This window comes from Phyllostomus hastatus, unplaced genomic scaffold, assembly GCF_019186645.2.
Source record: "Phyllostomus hastatus isolate PE091 unplaced genomic scaffold, TTU_PhHast_1.1 phas_contig_159, whole genome shotgun sequence".
NCBI lineage: Eukaryota > Metazoa > Chordata > Mammalia > Chiroptera > Phyllostomidae > Phyllostomus > Phyllostomus hastatus.
Window position 1 is genome coordinate 25,288,774 of NW_025333640.1, and position 26,161 is coordinate 25,314,934.

At 42.4% G+C, this 26,161-nt stretch overlaps 1 protein-coding gene across 2 annotated transcripts in view; it reads left to right on the plus strand.

Annotated features, from left to right (window-relative positions):
• Positions 1-367: 367 nt before the first annotated feature.
• NR3C2 (nuclear receptor subfamily 3 group C member 2) overlaps positions 368-26,161 on the plus strand; it is a 292,292-nt gene continuing 266,498 nt past the window's right edge. For both annotated transcript variants that reach the window (XM_045830979.1, XM_045830980.1), the window contains exons 1-2: positions 368-619; positions 6,368-8,120. In XM_045830979.1, coding sequence (XP_045686935.1) covers positions 6,370-8,120 — 1,751 coding nt within the window. In that variant the 5' untranslated portion in view covers positions 368-619; positions 6,368-6,369. The remainder of the gene's footprint in view (positions 620-6,367; positions 8,121-26,161) is intronic.

Genomic DNA, 26,161 nt, shown 5'->3' on the forward strand with positions numbered 1-26,161 from the left:
TCATAGCCGCTGCCCGGCACCCAAAACGCCCGCCGCTGCTGCGGCTTTAAGGGAGCTGCCGAGTCCAGGCTGTGTCGCAGCAACTTTGTATCAGTCATGTCGCCCTCCTGGTGACTGACAGCCGCGATTGCCCAATGAGAAGCCAGGCAGACCCGTGCAGCGTGGAGCCTTGCTTCCCCTTGGGCCAATAGTAAGGGCTTGGGGCGGGATAGCAACCTGAACTTTATCTGGACATGTGACCCGCTTTTAAAAGGACCGGCCCCGGAGCTGGCCCACTCCCCCTCCGGGCTTTCGCCCCCCCTCTTATCCCTCTCTCCCTCCCTATTTCGCCCCGCCCTAGCCCTGCCCCTACCCCTGGCCCAGCCCGGTCCTCCCCGCCCCTCCGCGCCCGGGGTGTCATTGGACGGGGGAGAAGCGAGCCAACTTCTGGCTGCTTGGAGGAAGCCGGTGCAGTCACCTGGGTGCGAGAGCCTTGCTGCCTCGGGCTCTCCCGCTGCAGGGGGAGCGGCACTCGCTGGCCTGGATGTGGTTGGATTTAGGGGGGCTCCGCAGCAGGAGTGTCGTTGCGTTGGCGAGTGCTGCAACAGGTAGACGCGGAGACGGACCCCGGCCGAGGCAGGTGTGTGGGGGTGCGCAGCGGGGCGCCGCTTGCCGGCCTGGGCGTGCGGCCGCAGCGCGGGAGCGTGCACTTTGCTTGGAGAAGTGGCTGCGTAATTCGGAGGCACAGGCAGTATGGTGCTGTGAGCTTGTTGTTTTGTTTTGGTTTTCCACTTTTTCCCCCCTTTGGCCGCCAGAGGACTATTTTGGGAAAGTTTGGCCACTTTGGATAAATGCCCTCTAACGAGCGGCTTTCAGCCGCTTTTGGCAGTGGGAGGTCTACCACCACCCTTCTCTTTTCCACAAGATGAATTTCGGGTAGTTTGCCTTGCCCAATATTTAAAGGAGGTTTGAATAATATTTCTTTATCATTTGCAGAAGCACTCAAATCTCAGCTGGAGGTGTAGCTTATTAAGGGCAATTGAAGGAGATAGAGCTCCTGATAGATCCTGCAGGAAAGGGGCTCTGGAAATCGTGCATTCCCGTTCCTTGGCATTTGGGAAACTCTTGCGAGAGACTGTGCTTTCTGTGGCATCAGTCGGAATTCTAACGGCAGGGGAGAAGGGATGAAGCTTCTTTTGGTGGCATCCGCACTCTTCCACTGAAGACAGGTGCATGGCTTTTCTATTGAATTTTTAAACACCAGGTTTAAATCATAATGATTTATGGCACCATCGGCTTTAACTTATTACAGAAAAGTTAGGAAAACTTTTATTTGCTAACAGACAAGTTTTGGAACCTGCTGAATTTCAAATGCACTAAATTGTCTTTTAACGTTTGTATTGCCATTTCTCTAGGTGCTGTTATTGATGATATTTACATAGTAATGGTAACAGCATTCTCCATCTGTGAGGTTCTGCGATGAAGTTTTTAATTTCATGTTTCACTTCATGGCACGCTATGATGGAAATGGTTGAGGAGAGTAGTTTTTTAAAATAGTCTAAAGGCGAGCTTTTTCCTTTAAGGGAGAAGAAATAGTTTTGTTTGGGGATTTTTGGAAAGATCAGGTGGCTCCGTGAATTAGGTGAGTGAATAGAAATCAGGTGTGCTCAGTTCTAACTGGTTCTCCTGCTCTCTTAGGTGACCTTGGGCAGGTTTCTATCATTTACCTCATCTATAAACGAAGGGAAGGTAATAATGGTTCTATAATGGGGATGACGGGAAAATAGTTACAACAAACAACTATGCAACCAGTGAAAATTGTAAAACTCATAAGATTTTGGTCTTTTGGATGCCATGGGATGGTGAAATACTATAGAAAACGATGCATTTAAAATAGAACCACGTTTGGGGGGTATTAAAAGTGAAAGTGTTTTCAGATAAAATACAAATTTGCAGAAGTGTTGGTTAATATCCCTAAAAAAAACACACATTACTTCCTATGGAAAAGGACAATTGAACACAGTATAAAACATAACATTTTAAAGTCAGATTTTGCCTTTGCAAAAATAGTGTTTAAGAACATATACATGACTTAAAGTAGAACTTCCGTCAGTGTGTTTGTGTGTGGGTAGTTTTCTTTTTTAACTTACATGAAATTTCCTTTATTTCATGTGGTGAGGCCATTTGTATGAAAATCAGAGGGTCCCAAGGTTTTTTGACTTTGTCCCAAGAAAGTCTCTATTATAATCCCCATGGTACAGGAGACAAGTTTGATTGTATATACCCTGGATTTGTATACAGTATCTTATACGTTAGAAGCAAGAACTTTCCCTTTACCCTCAGGATAGTGCGTTCTGTGAGAACCATATCCTCCAACTAATACTTTTAGTATTCACTTGTAAATTGAAGTTGACTGAAATTATGTTGAAGCCATGGTCGTTATGCCAGTTCCAAAAGGACAACATGGGTTTCCTGGACAGTATAGGAAAATACCTTTCTAACCTGATCCATTTTGAACAGAGAAGATCGATTAAAATACTAGGGAGATCCATAAAATAGTTCAGTAAACCTGTTTTTAAAAACACCTGGCTGTGCAGATGCTAGGTGTCCCGCATTCTTTTGTGTTTGCTGTTGCCAACCTTGACTCTGTTTTCTTTTTTGAGAGGTGCCCCAGGTTGGTAGATGAGAAGCATACCTTAAACAAAGCTAATTTAGATATCAGCAAAGCCCATGGCAGATCCTGTAATGATAACCTTGTTGATAACGTCGTGAAATGCAGGCTCTGTTATGTTATTGTTAAGGGAGTTTAAGGCTATCTAAACAAGGCTTGGAAAGTTGTGATCAGCGGCATGATGTTGGCTGGTAGGGTGCTTGCTTGTCCAGTGCTTTAAGATTATCCTTGCCTGCATCCCCCATGTAGATTCTCTTCAAGTCTTCATATAGCCTCACAGATCTGAGCTATGAATCCTGCTCTAGGGCAGAGGAAAACCATCCCTTGGAATATCAGTAGGTGTTATGTGAAAAAAGACTGCAGTGGCCCGATTATGTAGGGACTGTTGGATTCTAAAGGAAAGGGGTTTCTGCTCTGCAGAGCTGCCCAGGAGTGTTAGCACGCAGGTTTACACTGTGAAACTTCATGAGCGCAGCCAGCGATCTTGCTTCCCACAGAAGTCCAAAGATGGATTTTTGGAGCAGGGTCTGCATGGGGATTCCCCTGCTGGCTCAGGGAAGATAGGCCTGTTGCCCAGGACCTGGGGGGAGAGAGTGGGCTGTAGGTGTGGATGTGGGGAGGGATGAGCCCACAGAGGTTAATCGTGGGGAGGCAAAGGGGACTTCCAGGTATTTGGATGTAGGGTGAGGCATTTTACCAACACAGGGAATGTAGGTTCAGAGACAGGGTTGAGGGAGAGGGGTGATGCACCGAAGGTGTTCTGTTTTGAACATAAATAGATGTGTAACTCGTGGTGTTTAATGAATTTGGAGCCAAAACATCGCACCTTCCGTATACATCCATGCAAGCTTGATGTGGGGAAGACAGGGTATTTCTAGGTAGAAGCTAGAAGCACATAATATGTGCTGGTGTTTTTCAACCTGTGGCTGTGACGAAATGGGTTTTTAGTAAAGTAGAAAATGCTAGTAGTAGCCATTTCAGTCCCGTTTCCCTATGTAGTTGTCCGCCCCCCCCCCCCCCAACTTTTACTTGGCTTTTATCAAGATTACATTTTTTTTTTTTTGGCTGGAGTTACCAGATAACGACCTCAGCCACTGTGATTCATTTTCCAGTGTTTTGTGGTTGATTTCTGATTAGGAATTGATAAGATAATGGTCTTGACCTAAAAAGTAGACTGCATCATTGGTAGGCTTCAGTGGTCACAAATTATTGAGTATTAATTATATTATAATAGTTCAAAGTTTTAATTTGCACTATGCTATCAGCTTAGGATGCAGTGGTGAAATTTATCAAGTTTCTGCCTTCTGAGACCTTAAATTCTAGTGAAGAATACACAGAAATTAGAGGTAATTATGACATGCAAACAATTCTAGTGTTAAATTTCCTTGCAGGGCCTTGTGGTAGTTATTGCCAATTTATGTGGTAGAGTCATCATTATCTTTTCTGTGTTAATATAAGTTCTGTAGCAGAAAGATGTCCTAGTCTCATTTCAGTGAGGGAAGGTAGGAGGGGGTGGTACCAGGGGCAGAGGTGGGGGTCAGGGATGAGAGGCCGGAAATAATATTTGTGTGCAGAAGTGCAGAAACGGCATCTTTAAGATCAGGACCTTTATCTGGGTCATAGCCTGTTTAAACAACCAAAGGATTTGGAAAACTGTGTAATGATTTTAGGAGGTTTATATATTAAAATGTACAAATACAATTTTTACTGAGAATAAGTTATTTTTCTCTACCGTTGTGGTTCTCAGTGGGGTGGAGGGTTATTTGAACCCCCCCCCCCCCAAACTTTTGGCAATGTCTGGAGACATTTTTGATTGTCACAACTGTGGCCAGGGACCACTACTGGCATCTAGTGGGGGTGGGTAGGGATGTGCCGAACATCTCACAGTGCACAGGACAGGCCTCCACATAAAGAATTATCAGGCCCCAAATGGAAGTAGTGCCAAGGTTGTTGTGACCTTGGTATAGAGAGAGACATGGGGTCAGACTCCAGTTCTGCCACTTAGCAGTGTACCCGTGCCTCAGTTTCCCCACTTGTATCATTTGGGTAATACTTTTTTTATCAGTTGTTAACCAGTTTTCAATAAGGTTGTTAATAAGGCTGAATAAGTTAATGTGTGTGAAAGGCTTACAATATTGCACTGAATTATATAATGCAAGAATTACATAAATATACCTTATTATAATTATTCTGTCACGAAATATAGAGAGAGAGCCAATTTGCGTACAGTAATCCTGTGGGCTCCCGTAGATGGGGACTGTGCCTGCTTTGCTTGTAACTGTAGATTCAGTGACTGGTTGTAGGCCCAGGATGTAGCCCACACTTAGTAAATATTTGTTGAATGAATGAACACATACGTTGTTGGGACCCATCTCGAACTTCCTCCATTTGCTGTGGAGAGTGAAATTGTCTTGTCTGCTGGGAGTCTTTCAGCAGAGGTGACACTGGATCAGGGCATATGTCAAAGCCCTCTCCGGTCCTGACGCTCGGAGAAGAGTCTGGCATTCCTGACGCCGCCTCTTTGTGCTGTGGGCCATCTTGGTTAACCAGGAAATATGCATCTCCGCTTTTTAGGATTGGCATTAAGTGGTCTGGATCACTAATACATTTTAAGAAAATCTTGTTTAAAAAAAAATTCTTAAATTGTTTTTCCTGTGGTAATTCACTCGATAACTTTATATTGGGAAATGGTAATATGAATTGCATTTCCTTATTGTTTTTAATAAAGCTATGATCTGGGAAACAGCTTCTCTGTACCTCGAAAGATTCCAAAGGCTTTGAGAAGATTAAGTTATTTTTTTTAAGATTTTATTTATTTATTTTCGGGGTGGAGGAGGGAGGGAGAAGTAAAGGGAGAGAAACATCAGTGTGTGGTTGCCTCTTACACACCCCCAATCGGGGACCTGGCCCATAACCCAGGCATGTGTCCTGAATGGGAATCGAACCGGTGACCCTTTGGTTCAGAGACTGGCAGTCAGTCCACTGAGTCATACCAGCCAGAGTGAAAAGATTAAGTTTTAAACCTGCCTTGCCACTTACTGTATCTTTGACCTTGGGCAAGTCGCCTGCCTCCCTGAGTCCTCAGTTTCCTCTTTGTTTTCTTCTGATACCGGGGATTACTGTGCCTAGTACATAAATTAACATTTGTAAATATTCTATGCAAACTCTAAAGGCTATATTGTAGAAATGTTATTTTTGTTTGGATGCAATGTAGTTTTACATGATCGCTTATTATAGTCTGGCAGCTGGACAAGTTATAGTCAGTGCTCTGTTGTGTCAGCACCTAGACAGGTAACAACTTTAATACAACTAGAAGTCTTGCTTATAATAAGCAGAATATGTACTTACAGCCTAGTACAGCGGTTTTCAACCTTTTCATCTCATGGCGCACACAAACTAATTACTGAAAGTTTGCAGCACACCAAAAATACATTTTTGGCCAATCTGACCCCAAAAGTAGGTATACTTTTGATTCATTCACACCAGACAGCTATTGCTGTGTTGGCTATTATCATTTTTTTAAATGTGACAGCCTCGGGGAAAAGAGGTCCTTGCCCCTGACTAACCAACCAGTCAGGTTATTACCTGTTTTAAATATTCTTGCGACACAGCGGTTGAAAATCGGTGGCGTAGTAAATGGAATTTTAGAATATCTTTTACAGTAATATTGTTAAAAATGACTCTAATTGAACTTTTTAATATGAATTTATTTGTTAGCTATGGAGACCAAAGGCTACCACAGTGTCCCCGACGGTCTAGATATGGAAAGACGGTGGGGCCAAGTTTCTCAGGCTGTGGACCGTTCTTCCCTGGGACCCACAGAGAGGACCGATGAGACTAACTACATGGAGGTTGTCAATGTAAGCTGTGTTTCCGGTGCTATTCCAAACAACAGTACTCAAGGAAGCAGCAAAGAAAAACACGAACTACTCCCTTGCCTTCAGCAAGATAACAATCGGTCTGGGATTTTAACATCCGATGTCAAAACCGAGCTGGAGTCCAAGGAGCTCTCCGCGACTGTCGCCGAGTCCATGGGTTTGTACATGGACTCCATCAGAGAGGCCGACTACCCCTACGATCAGCAGAACCAACAAGGAAGCCTGAGTCCAGCGAAGATTTATCAGAACGTTGAACAGCTGGTAAAATTCTACAAAGAAAACGGCCATTGTCCTTCCGCGCTAGGTATGAGCAGGCCCTTGAGATCATTTATGGCTGACTCGGGGAGCTCTGTAAATGGGGGGGTCATGCGCACCATAGTTAAAAGCCCTATCGTGTGTCACGAGAAGAGCTCATCCGTGTGCAGCCCGCTGAACCTGACGTCCTCCGTGTGCAGCCCTGCTGGAATTAGCTCTGTGTCCTCCACCTCGGCCAGCTTTGGCAGTTTCACAGTGCACAGCCCTGTCACCCAGGGGACTCCCTTGACGTGCTCCCCAAATATTGAGAGCCGAGGTTCCAGGTCACACAGCCCAGCACATGCCAGCAATGTGGGCTCCCCTCTCTCAAGTCCATTAAGCAGCATGAAATCCCCAATTTCCAGCCCTCCAAGCCACTGCAGTGTAAAATCTCCAGTCTCCAGTCCCAACGTGACTCTGCGATCCGCCGTGCCCAGCCCGGCAAATATCAACAACTCAAGGTGCTCTGTTTCCAGCCCTTCCAACACGAATAACAGATCCACACTTTCCAGCCCCACTGCTAGCACTGTGGGATCCATCTGTAGCCCCGTAAACAGCGCCTTCAGCTACGCTGCTTCTGGCACCCCCGTGGGATCCAGCGTGGCCCGAGACGTGGCTCCCAGCCCAGACACACACGAGAAAGGTGCTCATGAGGCCCCCTTTCCCAAGACTGAGGAAGTGGAGAATGCCATCTCCAACGGTGTCACTGGCCAGCTTAACATCGTCCAGTATATAAAACCAGAGCCAGATGGAGTTTTTAGCAGCTCCTGTCTAAAAGGAAACAGCAAAATAAATTCCGATTCCCCATTCTCAGTACCAATCAAACAAGAAGCAACCAAGCATTCGTGTTCAGGCACCTCTTTCAAAGGGACTCCGACAGTAAACCCGTTTCCACTGATGGACAGCTCATATTTTTCCTTTATGGATGATAAAGACTATTATTCTCTATCAGGAATTTTAGGACCACCTGTACCCGGCTTTGATGGTAGCTGTGAAGGCAGTGGCTTCCCAATGGGGATTAAACAAGAACCAGAGGATGGGGGCTATTTTCCTGAGGCCAGCATCCCTTCATCTGCCATCGTTGGTGTGAATTCGGGTGGACAGTCCTTTCACTACAGGATTGGTGCTCAAGGTACAATATCTTTGTCACGAGCGGCGAGAGACCAGTCTTTCCAACACCTGAGCTCCTTTCCTCCTGTCAATGCACTGGTGGAGTCGTGGAAGTCACACAGTGACCTGTCGTCGAGAAGAGGCGATGGGTATCCAGTCCTAGAGTACATTCCAGAAAACGTATCAAGGTAAGCTGGCTCTTCCTCCATCTTTGAAAACTGTGGCTTTATAAATTGCGGAAGGTTGGCGTGAAATTTACAGCTGACAAATTAAACCCATGTTGGGTTACTGTTTTATTTGTATTTTCAGGGCGGTCACTTAATGTTTACCCCCACGGCTTATTGGTATAATGTCGCTACTTTTTTTTTAAATAGAGAAACAGAAAGTCCTTAAAACCTCTTAGAAAACATTTACGTTGGTTTTGAAGGAGTCTGTAGAGGTGTTTGCCCCGGCCCCACGCGTCAGCTGTAGGTGTTCAGAAAATGTTTGTTCTCTGCTGCCTGCGACCCTGTTTACTTTAGCCGAATAGTGCCAGGTCTTTTTTCCCCAGCTGTGTACTGGTTCACTAAAATTCCTTTAAATTAGCTTCTTTGTGGTTTTAGTCTTTTTCCCCCCTTTTTAAAAGCTTTCTTTGTTAATCTCTTCATTGGCTGTGAAAAGTGAAATTGAACCCCAAATCTGTTACCCACTAGCTCCCCACTCTGTCCTTTTCTTGTTAGGTTAATTGTGTGTAAGTTGTGGTTTTTGATTCAAATAAATCATTTCCTTAACCGTTGAGGGCTTTTAAAGGCTGAGCAGAGCTACAATTACTCAGTGGACAGTCTTGCTTTCTTACTTACATGGGAAGTGAGTTATGTCACTGCAGTTTTGAACTGGTGTATTTATAACCTTTAAGATCTGCAAGAAGACATACGTAACTTACTGTAAAATATCTCTTGGCTTTCCCCAGTGCAGATAGCATACTGTATATGTTTAGAAAAAACAAGGAAGAGGTTGTAGATAAGACTACAGGGCGGTTCTAAGTTATATAATGAATACTTGTGTTGGACTTTGCTCCAGTACTATTTTTATTACATGGTTATAATGTTTACTTTATTGGGCATATAAAGGATAGATTTCTTAGATATAGTTCATTCCTTTAGCACCCAAGAATATATGGATATTTTTCTTAAAACTTTATTTTGTGGGTAATATGTCCAGGCTCTAGGGCAGGGGTGTCAAACTCATTTTCACCGGGGGCCACATCAGGCTCACGGTTGCCTTCAGAGGGTCAAATGTGATTTTAGGACTGTGTCAATGTAACTACTCCTTAATGAGGGGCAAGGAGCTCTATATTCTGCCCTTTGAAGGCAACCACAAGACTGATGTGGCCCCTGGTGAAAATGAGTTTGACACCCCTGCTCTAGGGTTTATGTGTATTCCTGTATCTTTCTCCTTCTATTTTTTTTCCAAACCAAGAACAAGAACTTTAATTTGTGCCTTCTGTTCCTTGTCATTGACTCCAACCTGACTCCTCTTGCTTATATGGAAGCAAACATTCCCTAGAAGAGATGTTCTTCCAGCTCTCAACAGCGTGAGCTACTCTCCATCTTATTTTAGCGCTGCCTCTGTCTCAGATTCTAAACTCTAATGCGAGTCAGGAGGTGGCTTTCATCAGAACCAAATTCAGCGTGCGTTTTCCCGTTACTGCTGTTTCACACTCAGAAGGAAATCTGTACGTAATGCCGATATTTTGGTGAGGGGTGTTGTCTTCATTGAGTTGGTGGGCAGGGAGGGGGGGTAGCCTGGTAGCCGAGAGCATGGCTGCCCTGGGGGGAGTCCCAGCCGCGCCATTTGACCGTGCACATCCCGTGACCTCTCCGGGCTGCAGTGTTCCCGGGGTGGTGTGAGGGGGGCGCTAAACAGTGCCCACCTCGAAGGCAGTGAAGACAGTTGGGTTAACTTATGAGAAGCACTTTGAATATGACCTGGTATGGACTATACATTATACACATGTTAGCCATGACTGTTAAATCGTGTTTTCACAATCTTTAGTTTCCATTTCTTTCATTTTCTTTTCCTCATATGAAATTTCACAAAATAATATGAAAGATTATATTTATTTATTTTAGGGAGAGGGGTTAGAAAGATGCCCCCAGCGAGATGCTCTCGCATGCCCCCAACCAGGGACCTGGCCCACAACCCGGGCATGTGCCCTGACGGGATTTGAACTGGTGCCCGTAATGGCTTGCAGGATAACGCTCAACCCACTGAGCCACACCAGACAGGGCAAGACAAAATAATTTTAAAGAAGTATTATGTACATAGTTAAAAGAAATACTTGTTGATAATTCTTATGATTAAGTTCTACTTTGATTTAAAAAAAAAACTATGATTAGGCCCTGGCATGACTCAGTGGATTGAGCACCAGCCTTCAAAAAAGGGTCGCCAGTTCAATTCCAAGTCAGGGCACATGCCTGGGTTGTGGGCCAGGTCTCCAGTAGGGCATGCATGAGAGAAGCAACCACAGATTGATGTTTCTCTCCCTCTCTTTCTCCCTCTCTTCCCCTCTCTCTATAAATAAAAAAAAATTTTTAAAAATTAAAAAATTATGATTAGGCACCATATATTTGCTACTACATTTCTGTTTACAATTTTTAATTTCAAAGGCCATTGACTCATGCAGCACCTCCTGATGGTCCAGCCTTAAACATAATAATGTGAATCAGTGACCTTGAGCTTACCCTGTATTTGTGGGCACGGCAGGTATCATCTGGTGTCTCTGCTTGCGTATCCAAAATTCTCTTTATGTGTGTTAACAGTCAGAGGGGATTCATTTTGTTTACATAGATGCTGGTATTGTACTAGTCAACATATGTTCATATCTGTAGATACAATTCATCTAAACCAAAGCTCTTCCCCAAAACCGAGAATTGCTGGGCTGTGCTGTTCTATACACCCATTGGTAGTCAACGGAGAAGAAAGATATTGCTTTATTTGCATTAGCCTTACTGACTGTTGGGCCGAGGAAGGAGTGCCCTACTCAAATAAAAATGATTCTCATCTAGATTAAATTTTCAAGCTGATAAAAGTGAGTAATGGCTGGGAAGTGTGTGGCGCCGCTGTTTCAGGCTCGGGCATTCTGGGAGAGTGGCGATGAGAGTCATCTGTTAATAATTTCCAGTGTGTGGACTGTCCAAGCGCCACACTGTAAAGTGAATTATGACGGAAGCTGGATGTAAAGGTCTCAGGTTGGACACTGGACCTCGCTGTGTCATGGGGATTGGCGTTCCCCGTCAGTTTGGACACAGACCAAGCTGTAACCCTGAGTGAGTCACCGCTTCTTGCCGCTCTTTATTTTAAAGAGAACAAGATGCTTCTAAGCATCGGAATCCCTTCACATATTTGCTGATGTGGTTTCACATATTTGCTAATGTGGTTTCAAGTATATTTTAATCACAAGTCTAGCTCTGTGGTTTCCAGGGTGGTCAGGATAGAAAAATCACTTACCATTTAAAAGTAAAAGCAAGTAGGCGTGACCTATCATTTTCCTTTGAAAAGCATAGTTTTTAAAATCAGTTCTTTCCTTTTGCAAAATTTGACACTTACTATGAATTTCTTGATCTATTAATTCACCCCATCCCTTTTGGAAGCAGGGTTTTCTCTGTGGACATAACCTTGGGCATCTGTGCTGCAGCTGGCAGGCACGTGGCAGCATCACAGCACAGCGCTCGCTGAGTGGACTGAGGCTTTTGCATATGGAGTTCACTGTTTCAAAGGGCAGATCCTGACAGGTTTCAAGATAAGCCATTAGGGTGTTTATCTTAATATATGCTGCATTTTTTTCATGATGGAATGAAACAATTTAGTAAGTCATCTACAGTTTTTTTTTTCCCCAATTGTCCCTAGAGTTTTTTGAAACTGATTTTCTATAATAAACCAAAACCTTCAGAATTCAGGGCATTTGTTACAGAGTATGCCCTGTGTCTAGTAAACTTTCTGAGTAAACCCTTGAGATGTAAACATCTCTTTGTAATGCAAAGGATGAAACAATGGTGGATTTGGGGATGGGGGGGATTGATTGGTTATTAGTGCTTACTAAATAAATCCATTACAGGATTGCTCAGTCATTTGGATTTGAAAACATGGAACTCTCTATTTTTATTTGTCTTATAATATTTTGATTCCTCCAGGTTAGTATTCTGAATATTTTGGGGAATGATTTTTCAAATGAGCGTTGCTTCTCGTGGTTCAGTCACCTTTATTCATCTACGGAATTTCTGGTGGTAATTTTATTTTAGAAACAACTTAGTCATTTTTAATCTACAAATCACTGTTATAGTGAGCTTTTATGCATTAGCTTTTAACACCACAAGTATCCTCGATGTATATGTTAGTACGTCCACCTTTTATCATCTAAAGTACTAGAACCTTTTCAACTGTTCACTTCACACCTCAAAGTGGATTCAAGTCAAGGTTTCTGTTAAATTAGCTCAGCAGTGTTCAACTTAAGGCAGTTTCCATACCAGTGCAATGCTAAAGCGGGACCTGGAGATCTATTGTTTATTGGTTTAATACCTTTTGCAAAACCGAAATTCTGGAAGTGTTTGACCTTTTCCACCCATGTTATATCTGACAAGGGTGTCCCACCTGCGGCCCTCATGGAGCCCCGGATGCCTATGAATGCGGCCCAACACAAAATGGTCAATTTACCTAAAACGTTATTTATTTACTTATTTTTTGCTCATCAGTTTTTGTCAGTGTTTGCAAATTTAATCTGTGGCCAAAGACAACTCTTTTTCCTCCAGTGTGGCCCAGACATGCCAAAAGGCTGGACACCCCTGGTAGCAGATGTTATATTGATCCCCGTAATTTAGGAGTAACACTTCACTTTCCCTAATGCTTTAATGTCATTAATTTTTTTTCTCTGAAATAATACTTTTTCCCCCCAGGCTTTCAACTGTTGCTTTAGGCTCATATCACTCATTTACTGATAAAATTTAAGCTTTGCTGCTAAGTAATTTGTTTTATTTACTAAATTCAAATCAAGAGGAAAATACTGGCTTCTTGATTATGTTTAACTATAGCCGCTAAATTGTATATTTTTGTGGACCGCTTTCCAAAATTTATTACTGAAGTCCAGGAAATATAAGCATGTTAAATAGATAATGTGGTTCATCTTAAATTTTAGAATTTCTACTTTTACACTTGTCAAGTACAGGCTTTGTTTTCAATTTTATGAGTTTTATTTTGTTCTTTAGAGCAAGATAATGATAAAGCTATTGAGTTGACCAAAAAGTCCATTATGTTTTTTTCTGTACAGTGGCTCAAGTAGTGCTTAGTTGTCTTTAACTTCATTCCAAACAATTTTGTTAGATTGTATTGTGACAGCTGTCATATCAGCATGCATTTAAAAAATTATCAAAACTGGTGAATTTTTGTGCAGCCATTTTAATACTGAAGGTAAAGGAAAATATGCAACATTTTCACGCATTATACTTTATTATTTCAAGAAAGGTAAAAATGCAACCAAAACACACAAAAAAGATTTATGCAGTGTGTGCAGAAGGTGCTGTGACTGATCGAATGTGTCAAAAGTGGTTTGTGAAGTTTCTTGCTATTATTGCCATTTTGGCCAAATAATTCTATGCTGTGGGGCCGTCTTATGCACTGGAAGATGTTTAGCAGCACCCCTGGCCTCTGCCCACTAGAAGTCAATAGTGGGAGATAGCCGACATACTCAAAATATCCCAATCAATAAAGTTATTGGTGAAAATGAAAAATGTGGCTTTTATTTTACAGGAAAAAAACGTTAACGGACTTTTTGGCCAACCCAATAAAATGTAATTACACACATGTGTATTACTTAATTGATGTTCTGTAAACCTCTGTATTTATGGTAGTGATATGACCAAGGCCAAAATCTCAATGTAGGTAAGAGGTAGAAGTTGCTTGAATTTTATGCCATAAAGAGACAGCTCTAGTCTCAGGAAGTAAAGATAACAAACAAAAGGTAGTTTGAATACTTAAAAAGTGAATACCCTATCGAGAGGGTGTGAGGTAAAAACCAAGGATCTGAATTCATCACTGTGTTCTAACCCAATTTCATTAATGGTGACCACTTCATTAGTATGCAACCTTGCCTTCTATAGGTCGGGGCAAAAGGAGGGTTAGAGTTGTTTGTATGGGAAATAATACCAGAATAACCTGTGTTTTGCTACTCGCAACTGTCAACCTACTTTTGCCCTATCCCTGTATATTAGAAGTTGCTTAGACCAATATACAAAAATTGCCGCCTAAAACAGAATGAAATGTTTTTAATGGGAAAAATCAACTTTGGGTATTCTGACAGGCAGAGATTATCTAGGCATATGTTGGAAAATGGAGTGGTGGTGTTGGTCAGAGTGGTGTTCATACTTAGTCTTGAAAAATGTGCAGGGGGTGGACTCTTGCTGGTGGAGGAAGTTCAGTGAGCAGAACCCTGGAGTTGGGCAGAAAACAGTGTGGTCCAGCCCTGTGGGGAGGTCGGCTGGGATGGGGACCCGTGGGAGGAAGGAGGCCTGAAAGAGGTGAGTTGGAACTGAAAGGGAGTGGAACTTGAAAGTCACGCTAAGAAATTTGTACTTGATTTGGTAGATAATGAGGAGCTATTGAAATGCTGGAATGGGAAGTGGCCTGAGCTGAAGTGCACCCTGGAAAAACCTTAATTGGGTTGGGGGGGAATGGAGCAGAAAGAGCCTTGTTGAGAAGTTACTGCCACAGCTCAGGAGGATGGATGGGAACCTGCGTCTCTGGATGTTGGGGGCAATGGGAAAAGGGGACAGATGTGACATAGTATGGAAGAAACCTTTGTAGGAGTGGATTTTTGTATAAAAGTTACATTTTCACATAATCACATGCAAAAAAATTGAAAGCCCATTAAAAACAGCTATAAATATGGATATTGTCCCACACAAGCACAACAAAACCATCAAAGTCAAGCAATGAACATCTACTTCGTAGACATCATTCTGGTTTTGCCAGTTGTCCCAGGAAAGGGGTGAGACTTAGGGGACGTGGGCATAGTGTTCGTTCTAGGGAGGCAGGCGTTTGGTGGTGAAGAGAAAGGGGTGAAGGGAAGAGATGGTGGCACGGAGAAACGGCAGGATCTGGGGAGAGTTCTGTTGGACAGGGAGATGCGAAGAGGGCAGTGGACTGCTGAGAGGGACATTGAAAATGTGAGAGGGCGTGAAGGTCATCGATGGGGCAGTGTCCAGGGACCAAGAGATAGAAACAAGACTTCAGTCAGCCTTGGAGTCAGGTATTTACTGTGAGATTGAACCAGTACGTGTAAGCAGTGGATGGCAACCAGTGTCCTGGCTCACGGATATGGAAGCCGAAGATCAGAAAGTACATACCTGGTTTTCCTAAGGCCACGTAGCTCAGGTAAAGAAACACATACTTAAATTAGAGAAGAAAACTGTCCTAAAAAACAGGCAGCCACGTGGATCCTTCAAAAACATCAATCAGATTACATGGTGGATACAAAGCCCTCCATCTGCTGCAGGCCTGGGAAGCAGCATGACTGAGGGTCTGTAAACCGCTGAACCGTCAGGCCCCTGCACATCCGATCGGATCACGTGCTGATTGCGGGCCCTTTCCTGCTGGCTCCTTCCCCATGCTGACCTTTCTGTGGCCCAGATGAACCAAGCCCCCCCTTTCTTCTGGGGCCTCTCTACTTACTGTTCTCTCTGCCAAGAAGTCTTTGCTTCCAGATTTTGGTTTGCTGCCCCTTCTTGTCCCTTATGATCAATTCCAATGTCACTCTCTCAAAGAGGTCTTCCTTGATCATTCTCTTTAAAGTGGTTACACCCCCCACCTTCTAACACATCACCGTCTTTTGTGGCCTTCATAGCACATGCCTATCAGAAATTACATTCGTTTACTTCACCTCCCCTAATTAGAGTTTGAACTTCCTCAGAGTAGGGACCTTATTTGTCCTGTTTACCAGTACACATTTGCCTGGTGCGTTGTTGATGTTCAGTAAATAATGAATGAATGAGTGAGTGATGGATGAATGAATTGGTTAGCAGAGGGACTTGGGGGTGGATATGTATCTGGGGTGACTACGTAAATGTAGGTGGTTTTATAAGATTAACAAAATTATTTTTAAATAACTGAAGAGTTCTTGCAAAAAGATTGTCGTGGCCTCTATCAGCATATTTTTAGGATTACCACAAAATCATCAATAGGTGCTGTTCTTGCTTTTTCTAATCTCAACATCATAGTTTGTAGTGGTGTATGCCAAGCTAAATGGTGACGTATGCTTAGTGTTTACTATGAGGCCATTTATATTTCATTTACAAGCTCTCAGATTCAGTCTTTTAGGTGTACAGCTCTATGAGTTTTGCCAAATATGTAGTGACATGGTCACCACCTATTTAAGATCTCAAACAGTTCTGCCACCCCCCGAGTTCCCTTGTGCAGTGCTGTCATCCATAGTCAGCCCCTCCCCTCACTCTGCGCCCTGGTAACCATGTATATGTTCCCCGCCCCTATAGTTCTGTTTTTTCCTAGATGGCCGTACAAATGCAATTATACTTTACCCAGCCTTTTGACTGGCTTCTTTCATTGCACATAACGGGTTTGAGATTCATCGCTGTCGTTGCGTGTAACAGGAATTCGTTTCTCTCTAGTGCTGAGCGGTGTTCCACTATCTGACATATGACAGTTTGTCCACCTCTTCCTCCCCTGTCGGTGGGCATTTGGGCGTTTCCAGTTTTGACTAGGACATACAAAGCTTTGTAAGTTTCACATACAAATCTCTTTTTATTTATTTATTTATTTATTTATTTATTTATTTATTTATTTATTTTTAGAGAGGGAAGGGAGGGAGAAAGAGAGAGAGAGAAACATCAATGTGTGGTTGCCTCTCATGCGGCCCCCACTGGGGACCTGGCCTGCAACCCAGGCATGTGCCCTGACTGGGAATCGAACCTGCGATGCTTTGGTTCGCAGCCCACACTCAATCCACTGAGCTACGCCAGCCAGGGATTCTCACACAAATCTCTTTCTGGACATATGCTTTGATTTTTCTTCAATAAATACCTACAGGTAGAGTAGCCAGGTCTTACGATAGGTGTAGGTTTAATTTCTAAGAAACTATCAAACTGTTTTCCAAAATGTACCATTCGACATTTCCACCAGCAGTGAGTGAGAGTTCTAGCTCTATTCCATCCTTGCCCACCCTTGAGACAGTCCATCTTTTCAATTTTAGACACTGTAAGAGCTGTACGATGACATCTTACTACAGCATACACTGGCATTTCTCTAATGCCTAGATGGTACTAAACATCTTTTCATGCACTCACTCGCCATCCACGTGCCTTCTTTGCATGTCTGTTAACTCTCTTGCTCATTTTTATTGGGTGGTTCTCCTCTTTTGCAGTTCTGTTATCAGTGTATTTAGATGACCATGAACTGAAAGAAAAATAGCTGCTTCATATTCAGTATTGACAGGGGGGGAAATAACAAGCAATTTGCAAATTGTTTGGTACCTCCTGCCACCTTAATGTGGCTCAACACACCAAATGAATGTGAAACAAACCACATGTGCCCACTGTTCCCATGGGGGAGCCATGACTCACACAAGTGCATCCAGCGTTTTGTTGTTGTTGTTGTTGTCATTCCTTCCTTATGTGTCTGGCCATGTGATGCAGCTAAAAACTGTTTCCAAAGATTAAAAAAGGAAGAGTTCTCTGTGGGCCAGAATAGTCAAGGAAAGCTTCTTGTAGGAGGTGGGATTTCCATTGACATTTGCAGAATGGTGGTGTTTTGTGAGGAGTACAGGTGTTACGGGCGTGAGTGACAGCACAGGCCAGGGTGTGGACGGAGGGCAAAGAAGCCTGCTCACAAGGGTTAATGCTCAGAAGGGCTGTTGGGGAAAGCTAAATTATAGGGATCTGTGAATGCAAAAAAGTATTTTTTTGGCATTTTTAATATAGCCCTTTTTTTTTTTTTTTAACTAAGGAACAACATAACTGGGTAGAAAGGTCAGTCTGGTGCGAGAGATGGAACATAGTGACAGACCAGCTGAGGGGCTGTCCCCTCGGTGATTTGGGCGGCAGCGGGGGCCTGAGGGGTGGGCATGGTGGGCATGCGGGTCAGTGTTAGAGGCATTTTTAAGAAAGAGAGAATTGAATGCCAGATTATCTGCCCCAAAACTCGTTCCCTTCCCATTATTCCACTAAGCCATGTGTGTACACAGCCCACAAAGAGTAGATTGCCAAAGGGAAGAAGAATGCAATGTCAGAGTAATCCGGAGAAAATGTAAGCGTAATTATGACTCTAAGAGAAAAGAAGCTAGATAGTTTCGTTATTTGGGTTAAGGTAAAGCTTGGTAATTTTGATGCCAAAATAGAACTTTTTATTAGACTATGGGGGAAGAATACCCCCAGGAAATGGAACAGGAAGAAGCAAATCCTGGTTTGAGGAAGTCGGAAAGCAGACTGGTGAACGATTATGTAAATGAATTAGAGCTATTGACACGCATGCCCAGAAACCGGGCTGGGGGGCGGGCGGCAGCACTCCCTGGGCGCCTTTGGAAGCGCCTTGACTGTGCGCTCCAGGAGCTGGTGCTCGAGGTCAAGGTGTTCTTTCCCAGGTACAGCTGCGCGCTGCTTTTCTTCCCTCACACGGGAGAGTTTGTAATTCCCTAAAACACATTTTTTCCTAATAAGTGTGAGAAGAGAGTCCAAGCGCCGAGTCTGGGAGTGCCGAGAGGTGACGGGGGCAGGTAGTCTTCAATGCACTCCATTGTGCATGCTCACTGTGTCTTTAAAATGGAGATTGTGTGCAGGGAGACTTTTGTTTTTGGAAATGTGAAGGTAAGAGTGAGGAGTTCATGGTTATATAACTCCAAGTAGTTTTTTCTTCATTTCTGTTATTTTCAGACCCAGTTGCTGTTAAGTGCATATGGAGGGGTTCCTTTGGGACTTCTGGAAGCATTTTGAGTTTTCTATATGTGGTAGAAATATGATAATTTTCTGGACATGGACCCTGTATTTTGGCCTTGGTTGCTATGATTCAGGTGAAAACAACACTTTTCCCCCTCTTAAGTACCAATTTTTTAGGGAACTGAAGAAATTAACAGGCGCGTAGAGGAGGGGAAGGAGGGATTATAAGCACAGCAACCTTTCATGGTGAAAATCTAAAACTGATAGCTCTTACATTCCCATGACTTCTGAAACATTCAGCTCCATGGGTGGTTCCATTAGCAGGGTGCCCCCTGCTTTTGAGCTACTGTTCATCTAAAAAGCCGGAGATATTTTATGATAGCGTGTAATTGTGTGAACTGTGCCGTTTTTGAAGGATGGGTTTGTTGCCAGTACCTTAGGGTGGAAGAAGTGAAGAATAGAAATCTGACTATGAACATGGCCTAGCCTGTGTGGTTTCATAACACTGATGAAATATGCTTTAAAACATTAATTCTTGCCAATTCCACCCTAGTGGAAATAATCAGACAGTATTACAAGGGTTTTAAGGACAGCAGAACTTACAAGTTTTCTATAAAAGCAGTGTTTTATTTAATGGGGAAAATGATTAAGTTTTCATGAATATGTCAGCGTCTGTGCACAGTTGGTCTCTTCTAGGCATGTGACTGATGGTGAGCATGCTGACTGAGTTACTCAAGGCCCTTCATCAATGAAGAATGATAAATGTTTGCTTGTTGTACTATTCTATGGTTAAAATAGTAAATTTTATATATATTTTTATCCTCACCTGAGAGCATGCCTATTGATTTTTTTTTTTTAAGAGAGAGAGGAAGGGAGGAAGAGAGAAACATCAATTGGTTGCTTGTGGTACATGCCCCGACAAGGCACCAAGCCCAAAACCTAGGCATGTGCCCTGATGGGGAATCGAACAGGCAACGTCTGGTTAATGGGATGATGCTCCAACCAACTGAGCCACACCAGCCAGGACTACATTATATATATATATGTATGTATGTATGTATGTATATGTATGTATATATATGTGTGTGTGTGTGTGTGTATAAAATCACAATAAAAACCAGCAGTCCTAATAAAAATGGGAGTGCTTGCACTGAGGAGATTTGGCACACGATGAAATGCACCATGGTGCACTGGAAGTCTGGTGTGAGCCCATCCGAGCAGAGGCCGTGTCAGTCTTAGCTTTGACCCTTCTGCACTGTCTAATCAGTAAAAGCTCATATATACGCTGTGTCAGATACTGACTTTTATTCAGCAAGCATTTATTAAAGTCTTGATTCTGCCCGGATAGTCCTGGTTGTGTGGTCAGAGCAAGGATAAGAAATCTCTCATCCTTGGGGAAACCCTATCTAGATACCGCCAAGGTCTCATCACAAAGCAGGGTGTGGTAGGTGTTTTTCTGGATGTGCCAAATAATGTTTTGAGAACACAGGGAGCGAATACTTAGAAATTAATTATTACTTTCAATAATATAATTTTGTGGTGGCCACGAATGAATTTAATGTGATTAGTCAGAACTCCTGGTTTGTAAGCAGCACAGAAGACCATCTCATACCATCCAAAAACAAAACCAAATTTCTTGGCTCACCCCAAAATGGGCGAAGTTCAAGGGGTAAACCTCAGGCTTGGCTAGGTTCCAGGTTTCATATGGCAGTGCCATACATTTCTCTCTCCATCTGTTGGAGCTTTTCTCTTTGTGTTCAACTTTGGTTCTGGGAGGTATGTGGCCAGTATCATTTTGGGCTTGTATTTTCAATCGTTACTGGTCCTGGTGAAAGGAATGGCCTCTTCCTTGATAGATTCTGATCGGTCTGTCTTGGGTCTCACGTCCAGCCGTGAGCAGAGATGGTGCGTGTGTGCACGTGAATGCCCCCCGGGGGTGGGGGTGCCGGGCCTCCCCCAACCTTGTGCACTAACGTGGGAAGGCGGTTCCCCAGCGTGTGCTTGGCAAGCAAAAACTGTACTCTATCAGTAGTTTCAAAAACTGATCACACAGTCACTTATTAATTATCCCTTACTTAAACAGAAACATTAACTACAATGCCTGACACTCTAAGCATTCTCATTCACAAGAACTTTACTATCATTGATGTGAACTACCTAGTCATATTGAGAATTTGAGGTGGATGGAAAATTGGATATTGGGAAAGGCCAGCGCAACCTTTCCTTCCCGCAGAGAGAAGCAAGATCTGCTAGTCTGTTAGGCAGAGTACACTTACAGATGCTCTGGTGATGCAAAAATTTAGTAGTAGACAGAATGTGCTCCAAGAACAGTACCCTGCAGATTCACTCTCGTTCGCTGATACCTAGGGAAAGCTGGCATTAATGTAACTCTAAAAGGCTCACTGAATTGACCCCATTAATAAATATGTCCCTTGACCCTCCAGAGCTGTTTATCATTGTCCACCAAGGAGCACCTGAGAAGTGTCTGATATGGCATTTTCTTTGGCCTGCTCATTGAGAGCTTCTCCCATTCTTGGTACAAAGGTTTTTGTTGTTGTTGTTGTTGTTTTGTTTTGTTTTGCTTTGTTTTTTTTTAGTGTGGGCGGTTTACTAACAAAATGAACTTATTCCTGCTCACCAGTACAATATACACATGTACTTACACATGATTTTGCATATGGCTTCAGAAGATCGATGAATCATTTCATGAACCCATGAACTCCAGGTTAAAAACCAGTCCTCTTGACCACTATTAAAACAGAAGTACATAATTACTGAAAGAGGACCATAGTGATTCACTACCAGTAGAACATTTATAGTTTGAAAGTGCAGTGTGAATAGTTCGTTCAGCAGTAGTGTGAGGCTGTACATTTGGTCACATCGCTTTCCAACGTGACGAATGTCTGTGCACGATGGCTAGCTGGGCAGAGGAGTCCCGTGGCGGGAATGCTGTGCGGCTCACAAAAATACGCCAGAGATATCAGTTAATCTGCTTAGTCGATTTCAGACAAGTTGAGGAGATGAGGATCAGTAAGCTTAAATATATTGACAGGGAGAGAGAGCATCCTTTTGGAAGGATATAATCAGAAGTCAGTAATCTTGGGAAATTGGAGAAAGTGTAAGAAATAAATATCTAGGAGAATGATAATGGATAGCAAGGTCAGCTTTGGGGTCACACTTTACTTGCTTGTTGTATGACCCTGGGCAAGTGGCCTGACCTCTTCAACGAGTTTCCACAGCCTTAAAATAGTGGCAATAATAGCTCTTACCTGCTATGGCTACTGGGAAATTTATCTGAGCAAATCCATGTGAAGTGCTGGCAGGTAGTGAGCATTCCGTGAAAACCTTAGTTCTTATCATTATGTTGATTTCCATTATTACTTTCCCCTAGAACCGAAACAGAAGAATAGAAACCACACGGGCAAGTAGTTGTGCGTATGAAAGTATGACCTCAGAGATTCCATTGTGAAAAGAATTAGCAATGCAGATTTAATAAGTTCAACCACAAAACTAACCTTATTTTAGAGGGAGGAAATCCTTCCAATTCTTTGTGCCCTCGTGAGACGCTTAATTGGGAACTCGAGTCATCTATAAATTCCAAAAATAGAGATTATTATGAAGATGATTTAGACTAGTGATTCTCAACTGTTTTTCAGAGCAATACAAATGAAGATTAATATTTGCGTGTATCACACACTCTGTGGCAGATTTGATTTAGAAGCGTTGTGTGGGTACGTGTGTGTGGGCAGTAAAGCAAATAGCACCATGAGCTCTTTGTTTTCGTGGTATTCATAAAAATATTATTCACTAAGAGTTGCCTATTATGGGTTGTAGCATAGATAAGGCAGGCTGCACAGTGGTGTATTGTGTTGGTTCTAACTTCCACCTCTTCTCCCACTTGAGTAAACATTAGAATGCAAACGAGTGAGTGGCTTTCTTGTAGGAAGAACCATGAACCTGTTCTGTGTTTCTGTTTTAAAAGTAAACAGTTCAGTAACATCTCTGTCATTCATTATTTTTATTAACAAATTACGTGGCGCCCAGGCTCATGCCGATCGGTCGGTGCTCTGGCTACTGAAAGCCTAAGTCAGTAAAAACGTCAAAACCCCTCCTCCTCCTCCACGCAGTTAAAGTCGCCAGCCGTAATAATGCTCTTCAAACATCAGAGCTGTTGGGCTGATGTTACCAAATATATAGCTGCTGTCTTCTCTGGACAGCAGGAGGAAAGCCAAGAAGAAACCCTGTTAGGCATTTAGATCAGCTATGAAAAATCAGATGACTTTCTATTATTGTTAAACATGGGGCAGGATGACTGTTCAGGGGGAGCCCATGACAGCGTTTAGTCTGAGGGTTGTTCAAGGTAAGAGTTATGTCCTGTTTGGGATGTTTCGATGTGCCTATTACCAGAACAGAAGTGTCTTAGATTATGACTTGTCCTTGAACTGAGGAATTCTGTTGCAATAAGCCAGCATGTGTTGCCATCTAGTCTAAGAACTGCACGAGGATAAAAAGGTATTATGTAAAACCACCTATGATCGCGAGTCCTCCCCGTGCCACTGTGTTTCAGATTTAAGGCCGGCACCGCGCACCAGATCAGTGCCAGGTGGCTCGCAGAGAAGCGCGATCGAGAAGAACGTTTAGTTGAACACGTGTCTGACTCCTGAGTGGAAAAGTGGCTTATGAGGCGGGAGCAGCGGGAGAAAGCACACACATGCACTCAAAATTGTGACCATATAACAACTCGAAGTGCCATATGCCAAATAAAATGAAGACAAAGATGGGGAATGGTGATTAGATTAGTCATCTTTATGTAATATAAAGAGCTAATACAAATCAATAAGGAAACCACAAAGACTTCCAGCAAGGTGGGGGGAAAAACAGGCAAAGAACATGGGCACCAGTTCACAGAAAAGCAAATGTAGATGGAGCATGTGAACTTCTGAACTGTTTAGTCATGTAGTAAATGGAGTGATAGAAATTAAAGCAACATTGAGGTAGCAATTTTCATCTGTCTGATTTTCAGACAGGAGAGCAAGGGATGGGTAGCTGGATACCACCAACAGGCATCATGGGGGAATATAAAAGAGAGACAGTTTTGCAGCACGTGCCATCAGAAGTAGCGTGAGGTATATAATTCAAGAGCATGAATTCTCCAATGAGATGGCCTTGTATGCATCTCAGCTGTGTGACCTTGAGCAGGTTACTTAAAACCTCTCTGTGTCTCTGATTTTTGCATATGTGAAATGGACATGAGGATAGAATTTACCAAGTAGAATTGTTACAAGGACTCATTAAATCAGGATACACAACGTGCTTAGAAAAGTATTTGGCCTGTAGTAAGCCCTACATAAGTATGCTTGCCTTGTCATTGTTATTATTAATTATCATTGCCTTTAAGGACCTCAGAAGGTCCAGTTTCTAGGGCTATGTCATCAGAAAATTACATGCTTGGACAAAGGTTTGTGTATAATGGTGTTTATTTTCATGTAACCTAAAAATATAGACAACTTTTTTCAGTGAATTGGGAATAAGTCAAATCATGGTAAATATATTTTTATTACTGAGTAATTTATGTAGTTATATCTGTGGAAAAATTTTAATAGCATGGGAAATCATTAAAATCTAATTTTTTTCATTTAACATTATATATGTAACTGTATTTACAGAATTTGTGTGTGCATATTTACCTATGTGTATTTCATTCTCAGAGGAAATAAACATGTATGTTTCATTCTCCAAGGAAGGAAATGCCTCAGATTGGTAGTGGTTATTGCTGAACACTGATCAGATTATTGCTTTGTTAATGTTTCTTTCTTGTATTTACCTAAGTTTGCACAATGAGAATGTGTTAGTTCTACAACAGAAAATTGTTAAAAGAGCACCAGTACTGATTGCATGTGAGAGAATAATACGTCTCACATATAGGAACAAGATCATCTTTGCCTCCAGGTGGCACTGGCATTTTCACAGAGAAGTAAAGAATTCTGGGCTCATGGGCATTTTGTTGCTTTATGATCTCTGTCCGACAGTGTGTTTGCCTTGCTTCCCAGACTAGCCCTAGATGACCTGGGTGGGTGTAGGAGGAAGATTGTGGATGAAGAGACAGAATGTCGGCTTGTTTCTTGCAGGTTTTGCCCGCTTCTGGATTTTTTAAAGTTGTGGAGCCATTTGTTGTAACATCTATTAAAACTACTTGAAAGTAAATTAAATTGTTATGTTTATAATTATCTGAATAAGCCAGCATGATGAATAAAGCAGGTTTTTCATAATATAGTTTATTTCCTAAGCTAATAAAAGAACTTATGAGCTATTAGGACAGAATAAAAATATTCCATTAAAAAATCCATTATCCTCGCATTTATTTCTTATCCACCTTAATGATCTTTCCTCGTGTGCCACCAGGAGGCCCCAGTCTGAAAGGGGGTCTGAAGCCTGACCCCTGACCCCTTCCGTTCCTGAACTTGTGCAAGGGTGGTCCTTCCAGGGACTTACATTGGATGGCCACTCTTAATTTTTCTTTTCCTTTCCATCTGCGTAAGCTGTGCTGTTCTCACATAAATGATCCTTGGACTTAATAATATGGAAAAGTGAAATTTAAATACGAGGAATTTTATTTATGTGAACTATTAGAAACTCTGTAAGCCTAATAGATTTTTTTTGTTAGGCTAACTGATTGCAAACTATTTTAAAGACTGGCTTTTATGTGTAGAATGAAATTCTTATTGTTGAAAGCCCCCACTACTGTTAATAACGTCATGGTTTGGGATTAGTCTGCTGACTAGTTTTCATTCATTGAGGCTCTGATGACCATGGTAACAGTGAGTTATCTAAATCTATAATTATATAGCTGTATTGCTAAGTAGTGTTTCTTTGCATTAAAAACTAAATTTTTCATGAGGCAAATTAAAGGAAAAACAATGTATACATAAACTTCCTTCCAGAAGTTATCGTGTTTTAACATCAGCACATGTGACAAATTATCCTCTGACCTTAATGTGTTTAAGTTTGACCTACTAGTAATAATATTTGGGTATATTTTTCAAAGGCAGCAGAAAGTTTAGAATAGAAAGACTATCCAGGTAGATTACATTTATCTCCAGGGAAGCTGAAGCAGTTGAACTGGAAGCCAGATCATCCACACAGAGGTTAGGAATTTTTATATGATGCCTTATTTGTCCCATTGTTTATTATTTTTTAAATTAAATTACCAAAGACAATAATATCCCTGTTCTGCCACCCAGAGCTAACACAAGTTAATTAGTCATTTCTTTCAAATATTTCTTTAAATTAGAGACAAACTCGTTACAGATGAAGTT